The sequence below is a fragment of the Caloenas nicobarica genome, chromosome 10 (genome assembly GCF_036013445.1).
Source record: "Caloenas nicobarica isolate bCalNic1 chromosome 10, bCalNic1.hap1, whole genome shotgun sequence".
Classification (NCBI taxonomy): domain Eukaryota; kingdom Metazoa; phylum Chordata; class Aves; order Columbiformes; family Columbidae; genus Caloenas; species Caloenas nicobarica.
Window position 1 is genome coordinate 20,307,422 of NC_088254.1, and position 20,354 is coordinate 20,327,775.

At 39.5% G+C, this 20,354-nt stretch overlaps 1 protein-coding gene across 1 annotated transcript in view; it reads left to right on the forward strand.

Moving 5' to 3' along the window:
• The first annotated feature begins 141 nt into the window (after positions 1-141).
• Positions 142-20,354, forward strand: part of ASB7 (ankyrin repeat and SOCS box containing 7) — a 28,541-nt gene continuing 8,328 nt past the window's right edge. Inside the window, exons 1-5 of the mRNA XM_065641772.1 lie at positions 142-222; positions 1,016-1,110; positions 6,577-6,674; positions 9,859-10,119; positions 15,753-16,358. Of these exons, the coding sequence (XP_065497844.1) occupies positions 9,909-10,119; positions 15,753-16,358 (817 nt within the window). The 5' untranslated portion in view covers positions 142-222; positions 1,016-1,110; positions 6,577-6,674; positions 9,859-9,908. The remainder of the gene's footprint in view (positions 223-1,015; positions 1,111-6,576; positions 6,675-9,858; positions 10,120-15,752; positions 16,359-20,354) is intronic.

A 20,354-nucleotide genomic window follows, 5' to 3' on the forward strand; every position in this document is an offset into this window, starting at 1 on the left:
GGCCCAGCGCGGCGGCAGCGGATTGGCGGCGGCCGAGGTCAGTCCCTGCCCGCTGACCCCGCAGCGGAGCCGAGGGGGGCGGCTCGGTGCAAAGTGTCCCCACACGGCTCGGCCCCCTCCCGCGGCCGGCCCCGCCGCTCCCCCCGCCCCGCCGCCAGTGCGGGGGGCGGCTGCGCACGGGCGCGCACCGGCTCCTCACCCCCCGTTCCCGGCGGCAGACAGGTAACGGCCGCGGGCGGCGGAGCCCCGGCTGCCCTCAGGCTCCCACACGGGGGGTGGAAGGGGGCGCGACCCCATGGCCTCGCTGCTACCGGGCGGCCCCTCCGGCGGGGCTCGCCGCCGGCCTGCTCCGCCCCGCTCCCCCTCAGCGCGCTGCGAGGGGGCTCCCCCTGCTCACCGCCCCCCTCGGGAGGGGGTGCCGAGCCCCGCGTTGTCTCCGCGGGGTGGGGGTGGGGGGGGAAGCTCCAGGCCAACCCTCCCGGCGCCGGGCCCGCCGCCGCGCTCCGGGGCTGCCGGCGGAACGGGGCTCCCCGGGCGCTGAGGAGCCTCGGGGGCCTCCGGAGCGCGTCCCCCGTTTCCCCAGCCCCCGGCGCTGGCCCGACTTTCCCTCCCTCCCTCCGCTGCCGCCGGGCCTTGAAACTCCGCGCCGGGGCTCGGTCGGGTTTGTGTGTGTTTGACGGTTCCTGAAGCGTGAGCTCCTGCAAGGGAGTGATTTTGATTTCCCAGCAGCTCTGGGTTACTTCCTGTCCCATTCTTCGGTACTTACCTCAGTTCTCTGGAGGACCTGGATGACAGGGCAGCGGTCCTGCTGTTACTGTCCCTCCAACTCTTTAATATCCCAAGAGAATGCCCTTCTTTTTGAGCTAAGATCCCAACTTAGCTAAATAACCCTTTCCTTCCTACTTTCTGATATTTTTTTTCCTATTTCAACCTGCTATTGCATTGGTATTAACTATTTTTGTTCTCTGTTTTTCTCGTTGTGTGGCTCAGTTCTACTTTTATTTTTTATTTTTAGGTTTAAGCTGCCTTAAAGGAGAATTAAAAATTGTGACTCCAAAGAACAAAATAAGACAGAAGAGAGAAAACAGCACTCGAAAAACCCCCAGAAAGGTGATAATTTGTGTAGACTCAGAATCATCTTAGACACATAGTTTGCCGGGACTGGGGCCTCTTGTTGTGTTTTTGATGGATTTGGATAGGTAGCATTAGATTTCTTTGTTCTCTTAAAACCCACTTGCTACTGATCTCTTAAAGTCTGAAAGCTCTGAAGCCCATGTGAAGTGCGGTTTCTCTTTCTTCTTGTAGCGCTTCTTCATTTTCTAAACTTAATCTGCAAACATTATTTTGATTATGAATTGCTACTTAATGTTTTTTTGTGTCTCCTCACCTCAGGAATGTCACTTGAAATTACTTCACTCCTGGTAGTTGAAAAGATCTTTTCTTTAAAGCCTTTTCACAAATTTATGGGTGCAACACTGGATTTGCTTCAGCTCTAAGATCTTTATTGGAGTAGGTCATGGTAATTGCATTATGTTGGTTTAGTCGTACCTAACTTTCACATGGATCAGGGTTTTTGTATTGTAACGGAGCTGCAAAAATTGAAATTCCTTTAATTGGATGGTGTTTGTTTTCAAGTACTTACTTTTTTGGGTTGAGATCACAGAAGAAGGTAATGTGGTTAGGTACTTAAGGGAAAAAATGAAAGAAGTCATCAAAAACCGAATCCTGCTGGTAGGAGGACGGTTTAGTTTCAGGGAGAGAGCAGTTCATAGGGAGAACTGCTTGTTTTACGTGGCAAGGTGAAGAAATGGGATCTAGAAGAAGAGAGTGGGGTGGTAGATTATGTCAGTCAGCCTTTTTCTGCATCCTACTGTTATTGTGCTCCAAATAATGGAGTTTCTGCACATTCTTTTAACGCAGAGTCTGTCTTGAATCTATTCTAGTCCATTTCAAATGTAGAGGAGCTTGTCTTATTTTGGCAAATGTGTTGTCTGTATAGGTCCCTCTGGTCTTCGTCATGTTTTCAGAGATGTCATTAACTGTACCAGAATGTTTTTTGTTGTCAGCAAGAAGTTTGGTTTTTGGCATTAGTTGCAGGGGAAATAGCAGTACCTGTTGCCAACAATCTTGGTCAAGCACGGATTGTTTTTCCGATATAGATGTCTTTAGCATATGATAAAAAGTAGCTGCTACATGTCAGAGATTAAGTAGAAAATCCCCCTGTAACACAAGTATGACAAAATCTGAGATGCATTTTGAAAGTATAGGGAAAAAATATTCCATGCTATTTTGATAGCATACTGCAAAACCAGGAGTAATAGTGGAACGTGTGGACATGCCCAGTGTGATTGCAGGAGGGAATTTTATGCCAATAGCTGAGACAGATGGGTGTTAGGACAAGCTTACCAGTGCAGTTATGGCACACCTGTTTCATCCAAAGTTGGTTTATTGTAACACTTTCTTTAAAACCCATCCGGTGCATCTAACATTGGGGCTTGCATTAGTGTAGCTACTTCAACAGGACACCTCTTGGTGCTGATAAAGTCGTAAGATCTTTGGGGTTTATTCATGGAAGGAAATGGAAGTTTTCGTTTGACTTGTGGAACTCCTTCTCAGTGTGAAATACCAGCACAGCAAAGTTCGATTCAGATGCAGAGGCTGGAATTGAGTTCATGGGAGTCAGGGAATTGGCTTCTGGCAGAAATTTGTACGTGGTCAAAACAAAGAACAGAGATAGAAGTCATGCTGAAGTCCTGCTCGATTTCTGGAAGAAATGCAGCATATTGCAAGTATAGCTAACCCCTTAGATAAAGTTGCACTTTTTTGGTTTTTTTAAGTCTTCAGGCTATATACTCATTTTGGTTTTGTTCGCCTTATTGTGCATTCTAAAGCGTTAAAGGAAATGTGCTGTCTGAGAGGCTGTTTTCTGTTTTTCCAGCATTTGCATACAGAATGATACTATCACAGCGAAAAACTTGCTTTATCCACTGAAGTCATCCAGTGGATTTTGTCCACTTGGATTCTTTTAGGCTATGTTACAAAGAAATACGAAGTAAAACAAGTCTTCCAGAGACTGTTGAGTGAAATAAACTCTATAAGCGATACTCATTTTGTTCATCAGCCGTGCTGTGAGTATTAGGGCTGAAGTGAGTGCTTTCATGTGGTTTGAACTAGCCATTGTTTTCTGCTTCTGTCATTCTATGAAATATTGGTATTTGGATTCTTTAATGATGGCAAGTCATGTCGAAATACATAAGTCTTATACATTAATAGCTGCTATGAATTATTACTTTTAAGGCTAAGCATTCATTTGACTTTTACTGTTGAAAACTTAGTAAGGGCACTGCTCTAAGTTAGAAGAGGGATTGTATTGTGTGTGTGGTACGCGAGGATCTCCAAGCTGCAGAGCACCAGCTCCCTGCGGTTTGTCAGCGCACATCTTGAGGGAGGAGAGTTGTGGCCGTTCAAGTGTGATGCAGCATTCTCTACTGAAAAAGATCCGTAAGGCCTTGCTTTAGCATTGGGGGCCTTGATTTGGAAGGATTTGCGGTATTTTCTTCTCTGGGCTCTGCTTGTGGTTAATGCTGATGTGTTACCTGTGCTTTCTGAAGGTGAGGTCTCTTTAGCTCTCCAGTTTGCAGACCTGGAGTTACTTGAGCTGGATGATTTCACTAATTCTCCATCAGGCCCAAAAGTCAGAGCTCACAGCCTCTCTGTGAAATGGATAATAGTTGGGAAAACAATACCTCTGTGCTTTGGTTTCAGCCACCTGCAGAACGTAACAACACAACAGCTGCTGGTTATATAGAACACCACTGCTCTGTATCATGCAGTGCTACGAACACCTGAAGTTGGTAGAGGGCTTTTAGATTTACTCTTTTAGTTATTTTAAGTTTAGTGTGTCCAAGCCGTGAGATGGCATTACAGAAGCTCTGAGGAGAAATGTGTAACTTTTAATGACCGCTTATGAAGAGTGAAGGCTTCTTTCCTGGGCAATAGCAGTTCCTCTGTAGTGCTTTTGATTCAGGCACTGTTAGCTCTTTGCTTTCAGACCCAGCAGTTTGCATGTGTTGCTTGGTGATTTTTTTTCTTGAACGCATGGATACCTCGCTTCACGTCTGTCTGGGATGTAGCATAGAACATCTAGCAGAAAATATATGCAGGATTATAAGGCTCTGTGAAATTTTAATATTTCATGGTATTTGCAAACTTTGCAATTGTGATATGAGAACACAAATAATAATGATTGTTGGCCTTACTCTCTTGTCTGAAGAGCTCCTGAATAGGAAGCTGAGTGACACAGGAAGGTGATAGTTGCATTTAGTTTCTTTGTCAAACATATATTGACCACTTTTAAAATGCCATTTGAGTGAGAACACATTTAGCTTGTTTGAGTTTCTAAATGAGTGGGAGAATCATGAATGCGAACGTGATTATCCTTATTCCACAGGGCTTTATTTTTTTTTTCAATTTAAATATCTTGGAATACTTCAGCCACAGACAGCTAGGATCTACACTGGTTAAGTCTATGGTAGATATTAAATGTCATGTATAATGGTACACTTCCCTCGTTGTGTAGGGTAAGGATAACATCGGTAGATTATGGTCCTTGTTCTGGTCTTGGATGTGTAATCTTGGGGTTTAGGAATCAGGTCTTATCTGTCAGGCCATCTGAATGAGCAAAATACTGTGTTCTAAGGTCTTGCTTTTAGAACCAACCTTGAACTTTCTTTAAAGTAAATATATACATATGTTGGAATTAATTTTCTATATGGTGTTTGCAATGACTAATGAAGTGACACAGTGATGCAGAAAAAGTATAAGATCTTTGACAACGAGACATTATCAATAGATAATGAAGATATTTGTCATATTTTAGTGTGCTACTTCTATTATAATTATTAGTATTTTAAGCAAACTTTGTTAAGTCATTGAGTAAGTGAGCTTTACTTTCACTAAATATGACTTATTTTTATTAAAGTTGCCGATCTTACTCTTGCCATATGCAGCTAATTTTCCTTTGAGGGGAAAAAAGCTTGTTACTTTTTTAGTGGAGCAATCTGTTACCTTGCCTGTAGTCTGTGAAGTCAGTGCCATTCTAATTTGCATCAGCTAATAAAAAACGTGTGGGTTTTAAAGTGAAAATCAGGCAAATTTTTTTTTTTTTAAAAAAGGTGAACTAATGACTGATCATCTATGCAAAGAAAACAAGACTAGAAATGTGATCAAATGAGGTCATGGTAGTGCAATTTTGTGCAGGGCTGTGAGCATATCTGGCAGACCTTGTGTGTTTTATCTTGGGAAGCAAAGCTCTTGGAAAATGTGCATAAGAAGGATGAAGAGATTTTTTTTTTTTTTTTTTCATCCTCCTCTTCTGAGCTAGCATCAGGAAAGCAAGATTTTATGTTGCATTAAGTGACAGAAATTTTAACTTAAGCTAAAAGCTGCCCAGTTCATGCAATTGTTCTTGCAACTCATTTGCGGAAGAAACAGACGCAGTTGGTTTTGTGTGGTCTGCTATACAATGAAGTAATTAATGCCTGTATTACTTATTATATTATTGCAGTGCTCACACATAAGGGGTCCTGTCGTGAGAGGCTTGCAAGCAAAGTGAACAAAAGGTCAGATAGAGGTGTACAAAGAATTAATGAAATAAAGTTGAGTACAGACTCTCAACAGTGCTGTGAAAAATGGTTGGACCTTGGGACTGATCCTGTTACCTGCAGATGAGGAGGAGGGAGGACAAGGAGAGAGGGTCTGAAGGAGGAAGCTGGGCAGGGATTGTAACTGGCGTTCAGTGAACTTTGATGCTAAAATGATAGCTTTTATATATGAAGGAGAGGCTGGAGATTTTTGAGGTGGTGGTATCGCTTCTCGTGTGGAGGTATCTCTACCCGATCATGAAACACAGTGTGTGTTTGATCTGTCATGTGAGGGGGAGATGACTATCTGGTGGTGCTAGAAGTCCAGTTGAGGGACAGAGAAGTCAATGCTCATGTTGTCAAGTTTTATCCTTTAGATAGGGAAGCAGAGATGGGATGGAGATTTAAAAAATAAAACAAACAAGAAATACACCCCCCCTTCCAAAAAGACAAAACCGAAACAAAACCAACACCCAGTCAAACAAATAAAGAACCCCACAAAAATGTGTTGGGAGACACTAAATGGGTCCCAAAGGTTTTTCCTGGCATCCAGCTCCCACAGGGAGCAGTCAGACATAAATATCTACTGTAACCTTTGCATCCATCTTGTTCCATGGCAGGAGCAGAGATATGTAATCCTTTGAGAAGAGTTTAGACCATTTCTTCAAGGTTTACTCCAGAGAGGAAGCACATCTCTCTTTTTTTCCTCTTGTCTTCCATAAAATATTCTCTGTCACCTTTCCTTCATCTGGCAGAAGCAAATTCTCCCCACCCCAAACTCCCGAGGACTGTTGGATAATGAAAGAAAACACAGTTCAGGGCCTTTTCTGGCATAACGATGTTAAAATGTAGCATTCTAGCACAAGTACAAAGTAAAAGTAGACCTCTCACTTTTACTCTTTGCAACTAATAAGAAATGCCTCTCTTTTTTTAGGGGACAGCAGGTTTTGACACGCATGGGCTTACAAGATTATGAATAGTGAAGACAATGAAGAGTGGGACATCCAACAAAGAGTGACAGCCTTTTACAAGGTAATTCAGGAACGCATTGAATTTAACCTGTGGTACTTGCAAAATCAATTAAGTAGTTGTTATTGTCCTCCATTTTCATGGCACTATACAATCATTATAACCAAGAATGTATAGGTACGTTTTTTCCCCCCTCTACTTCATTTGTCTTTTTTGCTTGCATGAAGAAAGGCAAGATGTAGTGATCCAAATGCATACTGTGTTCTGAATGAGATTGATTACAGTTGCAAAACATTAAATATTAAGTGCCAAATGGCTAATGACTTCCGATATTCTTCCTTTCCTTCTCCAAAGACTGATGGTGTAAACGGGGATTTGCAAACAGGAATTTTAAATGATCTGTGGAGCAGAAGTAAAAGCGTTTTCAAAGCTGGTGTGTACCTAGAACTATCCTGAAACCTTTAATGTTACAGTTAAGTATTCTTGTAATTTGAATTTCATTGCTTGCCATAGGGATGAGATGGAAGAGTAGATATTTACAGAAACTGTGCAAGTGATAAAAGGAGCTGCTTATGCCTGACTTCATCTTCTGCTTTGTGTGTTTTAGTACTTATGTACTTTAGTACCAGCTCATTTGAATAAGCTCTGCTAGTCACATGCAACAAATGGGGCCGGTGCCAACTTTTTATAATGCTACATTACAAATATACCCACCAGCTGAGAAGTGTGATATCAAGAGCTTTGCTTTTTCTTAGCCAACTGTCTTCATAGGTGTTTGCAGGGGGGATACTGCTGTCCCCTTAAATGAGAAATCCCATTTCTCTTTGATCTGTTTAGTCATCCTATCTCTTTCTGTAGCATTTTGAGCAACTAGTTTGACCTTAATTTTCAGGATCGCTTGAGATCTTACAAGTGTTAGTCCTTTACAAGAAGGGGTTGTAAAAACGGCAATAGAAAGCTTGTTTATATTAACTTTTGATCAGATATTCTCAGTTGGAGATAAGTTTTCATATCTTGTTTTTGTACACATTCAGGAAGTAGGGCTAAAGGGACACACTCTTTTTTTTTTTTTTGGTTTTTGGGTTTGTTTTGTGTTGTGGTGGGGTTTTTTTAAGGAGCTCTCCCTGACTCGTTCTTATTATCAACCCGATTTTACTACTGGTTTGCACCTGTAAATCTAAATAAAGATCTTGTTCTTGTAGTTGGAATTTCATTAGCAGTACTATTAGTGGTGTGATCCACAATGAAGTCAAGCTCACCGTCTTACAGGTGAGCATGTTCCGAAGTGCTAATTGGAGTTTAGAAAAGAGCTTAGCGGAAGCTTATTAGAGGCAGTAGAAATACTTTCCTTATCATCAGATTAACCAAGTTTGATTTTGGAATATGCTGCAGAAGCTGAACTATTGAGTTAGCGGTTGCTGCTTTGTAAATCCCCTTTTCTTCTGGTGTCAGTTAATAGAGTTTGTACTATAAAACAAAACAGAGCCATGTAGAACCTATTGAGCTAAAAAGTCTTCTTTCATAACCCTATGCTGAAATAGTGATTTTTTTCTTTTTTTTTTCCCCATATGTGGTAAGTTGAAGCACTTATAAATGTCAAAGACAGGAATTTGCAGATTGTAATTTCCATATTTGCAATGTAAGTAGGGTCATTGTAGCTGTACCTGTTAGTTATGAGCTTATATCTCTCCAAGAGGCAGATAAATAACTTCTTTGCAATGGGCACAACTAGGCTGTAGAAGAGAGAATAGATAGTGATAGATAGTGATGCCTTTATCTGGAAAGATGGCAGTGATTGATGTTTTCGCTTTTCTCTTGTCTGTGTGTGTATCTGGATCACAGGAAAACAAGTGCCCAGTGGGATATAGGGAGTTGATTGCTAAGTCTTTTGAATGACCTATGAATCATGAGGATCTGGAGATGCTTACGACATTTACGTAAAAGAAGGTTTAGGTGATGTTGTGGGTTGGCATCCTGATAAAACAAGGTTGCTGTGAATTTTAAGTTTTGCTTAAAATTCATTTTTTTTCTTTAGAACTTTTCTTTGTACCTTAATTTTGATTAACTTTACAGGAGCCTAAATATATTTTTCTTTCTCTTTATCTTCTAGTTCTGTGTTAATAACCATTGCAACAGCCTCTTAATATTTTCTGAGGCTCCTATTGCTCAGCACTACCTTTCTAATATCCTGCTTTTATTCTCTTCTGATACTCATTTCTATTCTAGGAATACCTGTTAATGAGTTATTTTACACAATGTATGTGAAAATGTAAACAACAGACTATGGAAGAAATCCCAAAATATCTGTATTTTTTTTTCTCGTCCCCAGCTGGGTAGCAAGTAGATCTGCAGATGAGTACTTTTCAAACAGGGCATGGAATATAGTCCTCCTTTCTTTCTCAGTGTGTGCTTGTATCTAGGCTCTTTTATGGTGGGTGTTTTAGATAGCGTTTTTGCCCAGGTCTCTCATGTACTGTATCAAGGTAATTATAAATTGAATTATTCTGGTACATGGTCTCCTGGTGTTTGACAGGGCTATATTAACTGCACTTATGTGTTTTCAGGTCTCGTGTATTATCATCTTTGTGTTCGATCTTAGAAATATTGAGGTTCTTTGCAGTCTTCATGTACTTATAAAGCAGTCTAGAAGCCAAAATATAGACAATATTTTCAGTTTGAACATCAGTGTTACTAATGTTCATGTGCAGTATGTCACAGAAAAAGATTATATTGGTAAGATGAAAATATTTTCACTGAAGCTAAGAGGTGATACATTTCTAGGAAAAAAAAAAAGAGTATCATAGTTCAGTTGCTCTAGCAATGAAGTGCTGGTTCATGCAACAGCTTAGATAATCTGTTTAACCAGTATCTTTGGAGTTAGTGATATTAGCCATGCTGTGATTTTTAAATGAATGTTTGGTTCTGGAGATTTCATTCTGCATATTGCTCAGATGCTTTAATTGTGGACTGTTTGCTGTCATTTCTGAAGAAAACATTTACTATTTTTAACATGTAAGTGTCCTTTTGTCTTGCACTTCAGTGATGTGAACCATGTAGTATGATTTTTGCTGGTAACAGTGAGGTTGTCTGGTTTTTATTCTTTGTATAAAATGACTTCTCTGCATATAGAAAGTAAATCTTAGCATTGCTTTTCATTAGTACTGGCTTGTTTTTCTAGGTATCTTTTTCCTAGTTATCTCATTCCTGGTCTCAATCCTAATTTCTTCATGCTTTACATTGATTCAAGGTGACTAGTGTGACCTCATGACGCTTCTGTAAACCCCAGATTCAGCTAGGATGTTACACCATCACTGTCGGAGAAACCCTGAGCTACAGGAAGAGTTGCAGATTCAGGCTGCAGTGGCTGCTGGCGATGTTCACACCGTGCGCAAGATGCTGGAGCAAGGATATTCTCCAAACGGTCGAGATGCCAATGGCTGGACCTTGCTTCATTTCTCTGCAGCAAGAGGGAAAGAGAGATGCGTCCGTGTTTTTCTTGAACATGGAGGTAAGTTGCCTAGAGAGAAAAATCTTGCTGCCCGTCTCACAACTTTCTATCCCAATTTCCATTACAGGGCTTTCCAGCACTGATTAGGTGTCAGACTGCCTTTTTTTTTTCTTCCTTTCTTTGGAGTAGTACTGCATCTCTGTTTCCTTTTGTTGCACACTCTGTGAATGAGGTAATAGTTTAGCTTTATATCTCAATATCTTACTACTTTTTTTTTTTTTTTTTAGAACTGTCTCGGAATTGTTAAAGGAATGAATAAGCATTATGAAAATAGGGCAGAAAGACTCCTTCTAAAATTAAATATACTCACTATAGGCTTTTTTTTCCTACGTTCGTGGTATTATTAGAGGAAGGCAGGTCCTTGAATTGAAATACTAGGGAAGTTTATTTCATAACTCTCAGGCGAGTTAACAAGTCATCTTAAAGACTTAAGTTTCCATGCAGGCTTTAATACAGTCTGCTAAACTTCATTAAAACAGTACTTTTTGTGAAAGGACTCTAGTGTCATCTGGTCCTGTTAAGTTTACGCCTCTCCTGCATCCATCCATAGTGAAGCTTTATTTCAAGAACCGCTTGAGTTTCATTGGCTGAAGTGATATACTTGCTTGGGTGATGATTATTGCCCCTTAAATGGTATAGTCAGAATTTCTTTTTGCTCCGTCTTCTTTCAAGGCCACTTAAAGTTTTAGAAATGGATAGTGTTAGTCTTCTAATGTGGTACTGGAGAGGAAAAATAAAAATCAGTAGATGTTCTCCATATTCTGGTTGGTGCTCTTAAAGAACAGCATCCTCCATTCTAGCACTATTCTTATCAAATGAAACATGAACTAAGATGTTTTCAGTCTCAAGGAAACTGAAATTATCTTTTTGATGCTTTACGTGTGAGACCATATGGGCCCCTTATGTGTATCACAGTATTTGTCATATGTATGGATCACCCTTAAAATTGTATGGCATTAATAGGCTGTGGTATTTGCACAATTAGTGGTACATTCCTTAAGAGCAGTATTGAAATACAGCCTGAACATCTGGAGCCTGTTGATTTACCTACTGCAGGCTCTCACCATATAATATTCGAACCCTCATGTCCTAATTGGAAGGGAGGGCAAAGCTACTAAATTGCACTAATAAATAACTTTAAATCCTACTTTTTAAATGTAGTATAAGTGGATAATCTCAAGCCTTCAGTTGGAAAATTCAAAATTTTTAGGCTGCAACTCTTGAAATACGTTGGTTTTAACTCAAACTTGAAGATGATCTGGGAAAAAAAAACCCTTATGTGTTTCTATGTATTTTCATTGTATAGGTTTTGATATGAAATAGCTGCTGATGCAGTGCTTTGTTTTTATTTTTGTTGTTACTCTTTTCTGTATGAAGCACCAGCTGAATCTGATGCCTTGTGAAAACCGCCTGTAATGAAACATCCTTGTTCTGGAAGCAGCACAGCGTTTAATCACCAGGACAAGAAAGTTGAGTAACAAATAGTGTGAGAGTTAGTCATCTATGGCAGTTTTCCTGGAGCTGGGTCTCGCTTCAGAAAATTGGCACCGTTTTGTGCCTTGCCTTGTTTTCCCTCAAAACACAGGCATAAAAGATAACGAGTATTTAAAACATAATAATGTCACAAATGAGCTATTAAGCAGCGAATGAGCTGACTCTTTAAAAGCAGAGTTAATCATGTCTGCCTCGTTAGAGAGGGGCTTGTGTCTACCTTCACACACTCTCCACCTTCCTTGCTCTCAAGAAGTGTTGGAGCTTAATCCCTGTGGACCAAAATGGTACTGGAGTGAAGTAAAAAAGTCGTTTTCTGGTGCGAATCCTATGGTAAACAGAGTATTGAACTGACTATATATAGTAATAATAAAGAAGATAGTGAGAGGGAGCGAATGGAGTTCTGGAGGAAAGAAGGAACTGAGATGTTAGTGGGCAGGAAGGGGCAACTAGTGATAGCTGGGGATGTCTAGAGGGATGATGAAGCCTAGCAGAGCTGGAAATATTTTCATAGTACAGGAATGAGAAAACTGCACTGGGTTGTTGCTGAGGATAAAGTGCTACGCCTCAAATCTGAGCTGCTGGAAGGTAACCAATGTAGTCTTGAATGGTAGTGGGATGGAGTTTGGCTGATAGAGCCTGAGAAGGATCTGGTCACTGACCTGGAAATCAAAGGTAGGTTCTTATGGGAGTTGTGACCTGGCCGCCTCTTCCTTTTGCTTTTTATCTTCTCTTCCATCATTGCTCACCAGCAAAGAGCTGGGGACAGCGTTGTGCCTGCAGATTGGCTGATTTGAATGGAGGTGGTAGAACACGAGGAAGCTTTTTATTATCTGCTGGGCAAGGAGACACAGATGGGGGAAAGTGCATTAAAAACCAGTCCAGACTAAAGGATGAAGCCAGCAGAAATACCAACTAGATACAGAGGTAATAGGTCAGATAATAAATATTCTTTAGCAAGTAATGAAATGCAGAAAGTTGATCAGAACCATGGAGAAACTCAGTTTTAATGAAAAATAGTGAATTAGACTTTCTTAGTGTATTTTTATCTCATTTTAATGAAGTGAGGGTTCTATGAAGCCAGCTCTTTCCATCCCTAGGAACAATCTAGAGTCCTAGCTAAATAAGTTTGTACCAGGTACTATTTTTTTTTTAACCTCTCCGCAGGTTCTGAAAAGTAAGAGAATTCTCTCCCGATTCTTTTTGCTTTGCTTGTGTTCCAAGGGAAAAGATGGACTTTACAGCATGATACCAATACTGAAGCCTTTTAAAAAACAAACAAACAAAAAACCCACAACCACCTAGATTCTTAAGGCAACATCAGCTATGTAGCATTACTTCTGCGAACACGGGGACTAAACAGATGGAAATTGTATGCAACATAATGCAGGTCGAACTTCTGCTAAAAGTCTTTTTGAAGTTTTAAAGTTTTCCAGAAGATGGCAGCAAAGCATCGACTGAATAGTAACAGACAATGTTTTGGTCTTTTAAAAATTGTTTCCCTAATCAAGGGGGAGACTGATACTATTAGCTCACTAGAAGCCCATAATCTTAATGGGAGTTACAATATTTTTATCATGAGGTTTTGCTACCGAGTTTATTTTTGGAAGGTTAGTTGTTTGTGTTGCTTTGTTTCCGAACTGAGTCTTTGTTTCCTATTCTTGTTGAGACACTTCTCTTACATGACTTAGTATTTTTTTTTTAGTCGTCAAAAGTGGTGAGTTTTTGGGAGTAAGGAAGGCATGGAAAGGTACTTAAAACTGTAGGCAAAGAGCATCCTTCTTTTGCAAGTAAATTGTTGGGTTTAGATTACAACAACTTGTATAAAAATGCGTATACATGCACACAGAAAAGCTGGCACATACTTGATTGAATTTGGAAACCGCACAGACTAAAAGGCTGGCAGCGGTGTCCTGCATCTCAGTCGGGGGCTAGAAATGGTGGATTTACATGTCCTATGCAGCATGGGAGAGAGAGAGCACAATGTGAAATCATTCCATTTTTTAAAAACTTTTTTTTGTGGAAAATGGCCCTGGCTGTTGCTGTCTCCACTGAATCCATCTTTCTCCCTAATTTTTCCTCTTGGAACGTATCATCCCTCTGCATCTTAATTCCCATGCTTATGCTACTCACTTTGTTTATCGCCAGTCAGGACATGATCTAGAATAGTCTGAGCAGTGCGAAGAAGGAGACCCTGGGAGCAGCAAACATTACTTTGAAATATTATCTTTAATGACTTAGTGGATTGTACTGATTCTTCGCTGTATTTTGGACATCCTCACAGTGCAGGTTAGGAACCACCTTTTCAGTCACCGACTTCATTTTCCTGCCAACCTGTGGATACTTTGGCAATTACTTTAACTCAGGTTAGTGTAACTTTACAGAGTGCTGAAACTCCTGCTTTTCACTGACAACTAGGAAGGCTGTCACTGCCATGGGACTAAACTTTCCTTGTTATTTTTAGCTTCCTATTCTATACACTATGGGCAATTCTCACATTCTATTTCTCTGTGTAGTCAGGCTGCGTTAGTTTGTGTGTTGGATTTTTTTGTTTTTCCTCAGTCTTCGCTTCAAATTTTAAAAAAATATGTGAAGTTGCTGAATCCCCTTTGCAGCTGTATTCTGTACTCTTTCTTGCCAATCCTTTTACTTTGGTATGATGTCTATATCGGTGTGTTATCTGGATATGGTCACAGTAAGTCCACATTGGGAAGTTTATTCCTGTGTGTGTTCAGACTAAACTACCTTGCAACTTACGTTGTATCGTGAACTTAACTTACAGCAGGCCTTTTTTTCCCCCTCTAGTCCACTGCTACTTTCCTTCTAAACACAATATGTATAGATGCGGTAATTACAAAGAATTCAGTGCGCCAGGATGCAAGGATGGGGCTGTCAAGGTCGTGGAAGGTGGACAGATGCCCTTATGCTTGTGTGCATGTAGAGATGTGTTTTGTGCACAGAAGTCGTGTGATTACAGAGCAGACAACACAAGCAACTGAAGGACACAGCCCAGCAGTTGTTGCGGTAGATACAACTACTGAAAATGGGTTTTTGTACTTTATTTTTTAATTGAAAACATGTTAATGCGAGGCTAGTGTCTTGTCCAGGTAGTATCTCTCTCTACCAGCTGAGAGACTCAGAAAAGAGCCTCAAATTTCCAAACTGTAGTTTGTGCCTTTTAGCATCCGACGGGCAACATCTACGGGTGGCGGAAGGAGAAACCTCGCAGCCTGGCTTGTTCTCTAGCTGGGAAATGGTAACGAGGCAGGCGCCTCTCCTCTGGTAATTAATTTGGTACATGGGAATAGTTACTTGCTTTAGAAGTCTGGGTGTATTGAAGAAATTAAATTAACTAAATTGATTTGTTTATTTTAATTTTTAATTTCATAAGTCTGACTGAGGTTTTTATGCTGTGTTGGGAGGGGGAATATAATGTGTGTAATCACTTGTACTCTGCACGAACTTTTTTTTCCTGACTCCATAAGTAGATGCTTACATTCTTGTAAAATCTTAAATTTTTGTCAAACTATAAATTCAGAACAGATTCATCATCTATAAAAACAGACTATATCAAGATAATCTAAAATAACATATCTTACATGCTTTGGAAATCCTGCAGACCACAGAGAAACATTTTACCTAATACAGTATTACACCCTAAAAACAATACAATGCTGCCAGACCACAAAACATCCGCAATTTGGGACAGCAGATGTTTCTACACATGCTTCTTTTTAAGAACAAGAAACAACATAAGGGAAAATTAAAAAGTTGAACGTTGAGAAAGAAATGTAATGTTGTAGAGCTGGAGGGAAACTAGATGGACAGAGATTTGAGTAATTAGCTTAAGAGAAGATGTAGAAACCTGTTTGTCAAATGGATACATATTTGAAAGAAAAATACTTACATATATGAAAGAGTCTTTTTTTGTTTAACTATTTCTTAAATATGATTTAACTTTTTCTTAAAAATAGCATGTTCCTGAAAGCAAGGATTAGTTTGAAGTACAAAAAATCCCGTCATACGATGCCTGAAAAGACTAACATTCAACCGTGTGATTTTTTTTTTTTTTTTTTTTTTCTTCCCAGCACTGGATTACTGTAATGCCCTCTAATTATTTTTTAATTTTATTTTAACTTCAGCTGATCCCACAGTTAAGGACTTAATTGGAGGCTTCACCGCTCTGCATTACGCAGCCATGCATGGCCGAGCGAGGATTGCGCGCTTGATGTTGGAATCTGAATATAGAAGTGACATTATTAACGCGAAAAGCAACGATGGTTGGACTCCCCTCCACGTAGCAGCCCACTATGGCCGGGACTCGTTTGTCAGGCTCCTGTTGGAGTTCAAGGCCGAGGTTGATCCGCTCAGCGATAAAGGTACCACCCCGCTCCAGCTGGCCATTATCCGCGAGAGGTCAAGCTGTGTGAAAATCCTGCTGGATCACAACGCCAACATCGACATTCAAAATGGTTTCCTGTTACGATACGCTGTGATCAAAAGCAATCACTCTTACTGCCGAATGTTCCTCCAGAGAGGGGCGGATACGAACTTGGGTCGCTTGGAAGATGGACAGACGCCCTTACACTTGTCTGCTCTTAGAGATGACGTGCTTTGTGCACAAATGTTGTATAATTACGGAGCAGACACTAACACAAGGAACTATGAAGGACAGACCCCACTGGCTGTTTCAATAAGTATTTCTGGAAGTAGCCGACCCTGTCTGGATTTCTTACAAGAAGTGACAAGTATGTATGTAAGAGGAGTTAATCACAGGACACAATGTCCTCTAAAAGCCACCTTTGAATTTAGCCCCAGAAAAAAAAAATGCTTCCTCTCTGCCCCTTGATGCTATTTAAATGCACTAGAAAGTTTCTGGGAAGCTGAAGGGATTGCAATACTGGGAATCTCTTAGTTGGCAAAGGTGCTAATGCTAAGTATATTTTTTTAAAATTAGTTTTGTTTAAATATCTACAGGAAGCATTAATTTTAAAAAAGCAAATGGTAAAATCTCATTAATGGCCTTAGCACATAAGGTGCTTGGGTTTGGGGGTTTTGTTTTGTTGTTTGTGAGGTTTTTTTGTTCTAGTGTCTTTTGCTTTATTTAATCATCATGCAAATACTCCACAGTTGCTGGCTTTTTCATCTGGCACTATGACTAGGGCAGAAAAGAGGTTTTGCTGCTGCTTTGTATTCTCCTACATTCTCTTTCTCTCTGTCCCCTGCACCAGACAACAAAATGCCATAGTTCAGTCATGCAACTTGAAGGGGTTTCGTGTGCTGTGTAGCTTTGATTTGATTTTGTTGATATCTTGGAAATATGAAAGAGATTTTAACTCATCATGACTTCTGATATTTAAAAGGAATTTTAGGTTCCTAATATTCTGGTCACTTGTGATTATCTGGTTTTGGTGTACTAGATCTACTGGAAGTTTTCTCTTCTTCTCTCATTCAACACTGAATACTGTCATAATGTTTCATAATTACAGTATTGCTTAAAATATTTAGGAGTTGCTGATCAGCAATTAGCAGGAGTTTAATTCAAACATGTTAAGCTGGCTTTATAAATAATCATCCAACTGGGATGATTTCTGTGCTGCAGAGGATGGGGTATTTCACATATCCTTGTTTTCTCCTGTAGTTCCTCTTATTTTTGTTTCGATATGGTAGTTTTTAATGAGAATTAAGCACACTACTCTGCAAAGAAACTGAAATTTAGTGTGGGCTGGGGGTGAATCAGCTGAGACCTGTTGTCAGTAGCTGACAGAAAAAAGCGTTTGGAATTTCATTTTTGTCTTCATGATTTGTGCTGTTATTTTTGCTTTTATTTGAAATCTGAAAAGAGTTTTTGGAAAGGCAGAAGTTGATAATAAGAAATACAAGCAACTAACAGATTTTGGGTTGATTTGCCTGCCCCTTTTCATTCAAATGCGTTTCTTACTGGTTTCCTTTTTGGGAGCCTCTCACTATATAGCACCTTCAGGGTTACTAGTAGACGGCATAATATCCAAACTTGCAGTTTTTTGCAGTCTCAGGAGGTCCTGGTAAGCATGAAGGCTTAGACTGTTAAAAGTGTTTCCTCAATGTCTAAAGACTAATTTAGAAATTTGGAAACTGGGACTGTAACTTACTTTTAGGTTGCAGATTCCATACCTGAAGGATTTAACACTAAGTGAGAAGTAAATTCTGCTATAAATAAAGTAGCTTAAATTTGTGGCTAATGTAACAGTGTTGGAAATATTCCAGTTTTGTGCTGATGGAGAACTGGGAAAGCAGGGCAGGCTAGTGCTGACAAAAACACTTCAGCTTTCTGCTTCTGAGCAAAATTATTATGAATATATGTTTACAAACAGCTATAAACAGACTCTGCTGCTCTTATGATAAATAGCCAAACACTGTCATCCATGGTTTTCATGAATAATCAGTTTAATAAGATGGTGTAGAGAGCAAGCTGGAATTCTGGTAGCAGAGTTTCCAGTGAGATCAGGCTGTGTGCAGGGAATTGCTGAGATCTCACGCTGTAGCATTTCAGGGAAGAACCTCATTTCTGAGTATATTGCGAGATCTATTTACTAAAAAAAAAAAAAAATACAGAATTTTTAGAGAATTCTTCTAGTGGAAGCCTTCCTGAAATTCTCTCTTGCTGTTGGTAACAGTGCCTTGGTCATAGAGCTTAACGGGAATTTCTAGTTTGTTTATTTGAACATTATACTAAGTGCTTTTAGAAATCCATAGCTGCAAGTTTTATATACGCATCTGAAGTTTTGAAGAGTGTATTTGATAGTAAAACAGGAACGAGTTTTTACCGCTGCAGTAGATTAAAATTCTAAAGCTTAAAGATTAATATAGGTGAATTATGAAAGTTGTCAAACTGATCTGTCTTCAAGTGAAAGCGGTTGCGTGCTTCATATAAATGGGATACTGTTTAGCAGTCTGTGTAAGATGTAAGTAGCTTTTTTTTTTTTATACTTGGGGAAACATATTCGCATAGTTTCAGTTCCTCAGAAAACATCGTATGTGAATTTCCTTTTATTTTGGTAGGTATTGTAATCGGTAATAATTGCAGCCTTTAGCCCAGGTCCCTGGTCGTCAATAACAGGCGAGAAACCAAAGCTCTCAGAAATGCTCAGTGTTGGTCCTGAGAGTCTGCGAGGAGATATTGCATTTTGGGGTTGACCCCAAAGGTCTGATATTCTTCCTGTCACAGATAGAGATTCCTTTGCTCCTAGAATAATTCCAAGAGGAACAAAGGTATTCTGTAGGTGTCTCAGTAATTAAGCTCAAAGATGGAAGTAAGAATCACAAATTTCTCATCATGAGTCTGACTTGGTGTTTAGATGGTTGTTCGTATATATATTATTTCCCTCATCTCCTTTTTACAAGACAAAAATGAGTAAAGTCTCCCTGTGGTGGGGGGGGAAAAAACCCAACGATATTGAAGATGAAAATTGCTCAATGATTTTATGAATTGCTTTCCTTTTCCTTATCTGTATTACAATTTCTGACTCCAAATGACATTTATCATCACAGTACCTTGGATCATCTGAAGAGTTGTTTTGGAGCACTTCTTTGTAATGCTTTATGAGCTCTGAGCTCTTCAGGAGCGTCAATGGATTAAGCTTGGAATACACTAATGCAGAGTTAAAATAGAGATGCATGAGTATAGTGTATATGAAGATAGAGCGAGATATATTTTAATTTTTTGGTAGTGTATATGCCTACAGAATTAACACTTGCAATTACCGTCCTGGATGGAATGATTTATGTTGAAACTGAAGTTGAATGGGTTTTGAGAATATTAAAGCTTATAAACAGGATGCTGGAGGTAGGAAAAAATGAGAGTATTAGAAAAATACTTAAAGGTTTAATTGAATTTCTAGTATCTTAAATTTTATTTATGATCTCAAAAATGGGAAGAGAAAAAGCCTGAACCCTTCCCCACTGCCGTCATTTAATTTAATCAGTGTTCAGATAACGTAGCAGACAAGAGAGTCTATGACGATTTGTGGAGGCAAATAACCGAGGAAATGGGTACGGCCAAGGTAGCGTGATGTGGTGTGTGTGTTAAAAGGTATCGGAGAACTAATTCCAGGTCTGGAACAAGATCTAAAGGTCACCAGATGAGTTAAACTACAAATATTTCATCTGTATGCCTCTTTAAAATTTTTCAAAGAGCGAATCTTTGGCTTTGACTAGAGTGTAATTTTGTAAATTTGCACTGTAAATGTGCAGAAAAACTTAGACAAAAGTCCTGTTAAGGAAATCCTTACACAATCTTTGTCTCTATCCCTTTGCTAAATATATGTAACTTTTCACTAGATTTTCTTTTTAACTGGAAGAACATTTTAAAAAGGGTCTCTGCATAGTTAAAATTTTGAATACAGAAGTGTCATAGTGAATAAAGTAGATTTTTACATATTTTATTATGTGGATAATTTCAGAGGAAATGGTATCTTTTTGTTTGTTATAACATAGAAGAACTTTACTGGAAATCTTGCCCTAATGACCATGGGCTGCTTTGCCATCCAGAGTGATGCAGGGAACTGGGGTAAGAGGATATTTTATTGTTTTCCCTTTAGCTTTATCAGTAATAAACAAACACCATCTGAATCATCTACTTTCTGCAGATTGCAGGTACCTGTTTTGTAAATACCAATATAGTTTTTGATGCTTTTATAAAGACATAGCCCCATTTTTTTTTTTCTTTCTAGAATACCTGTTTATATACCTTTCAAATACCTGTT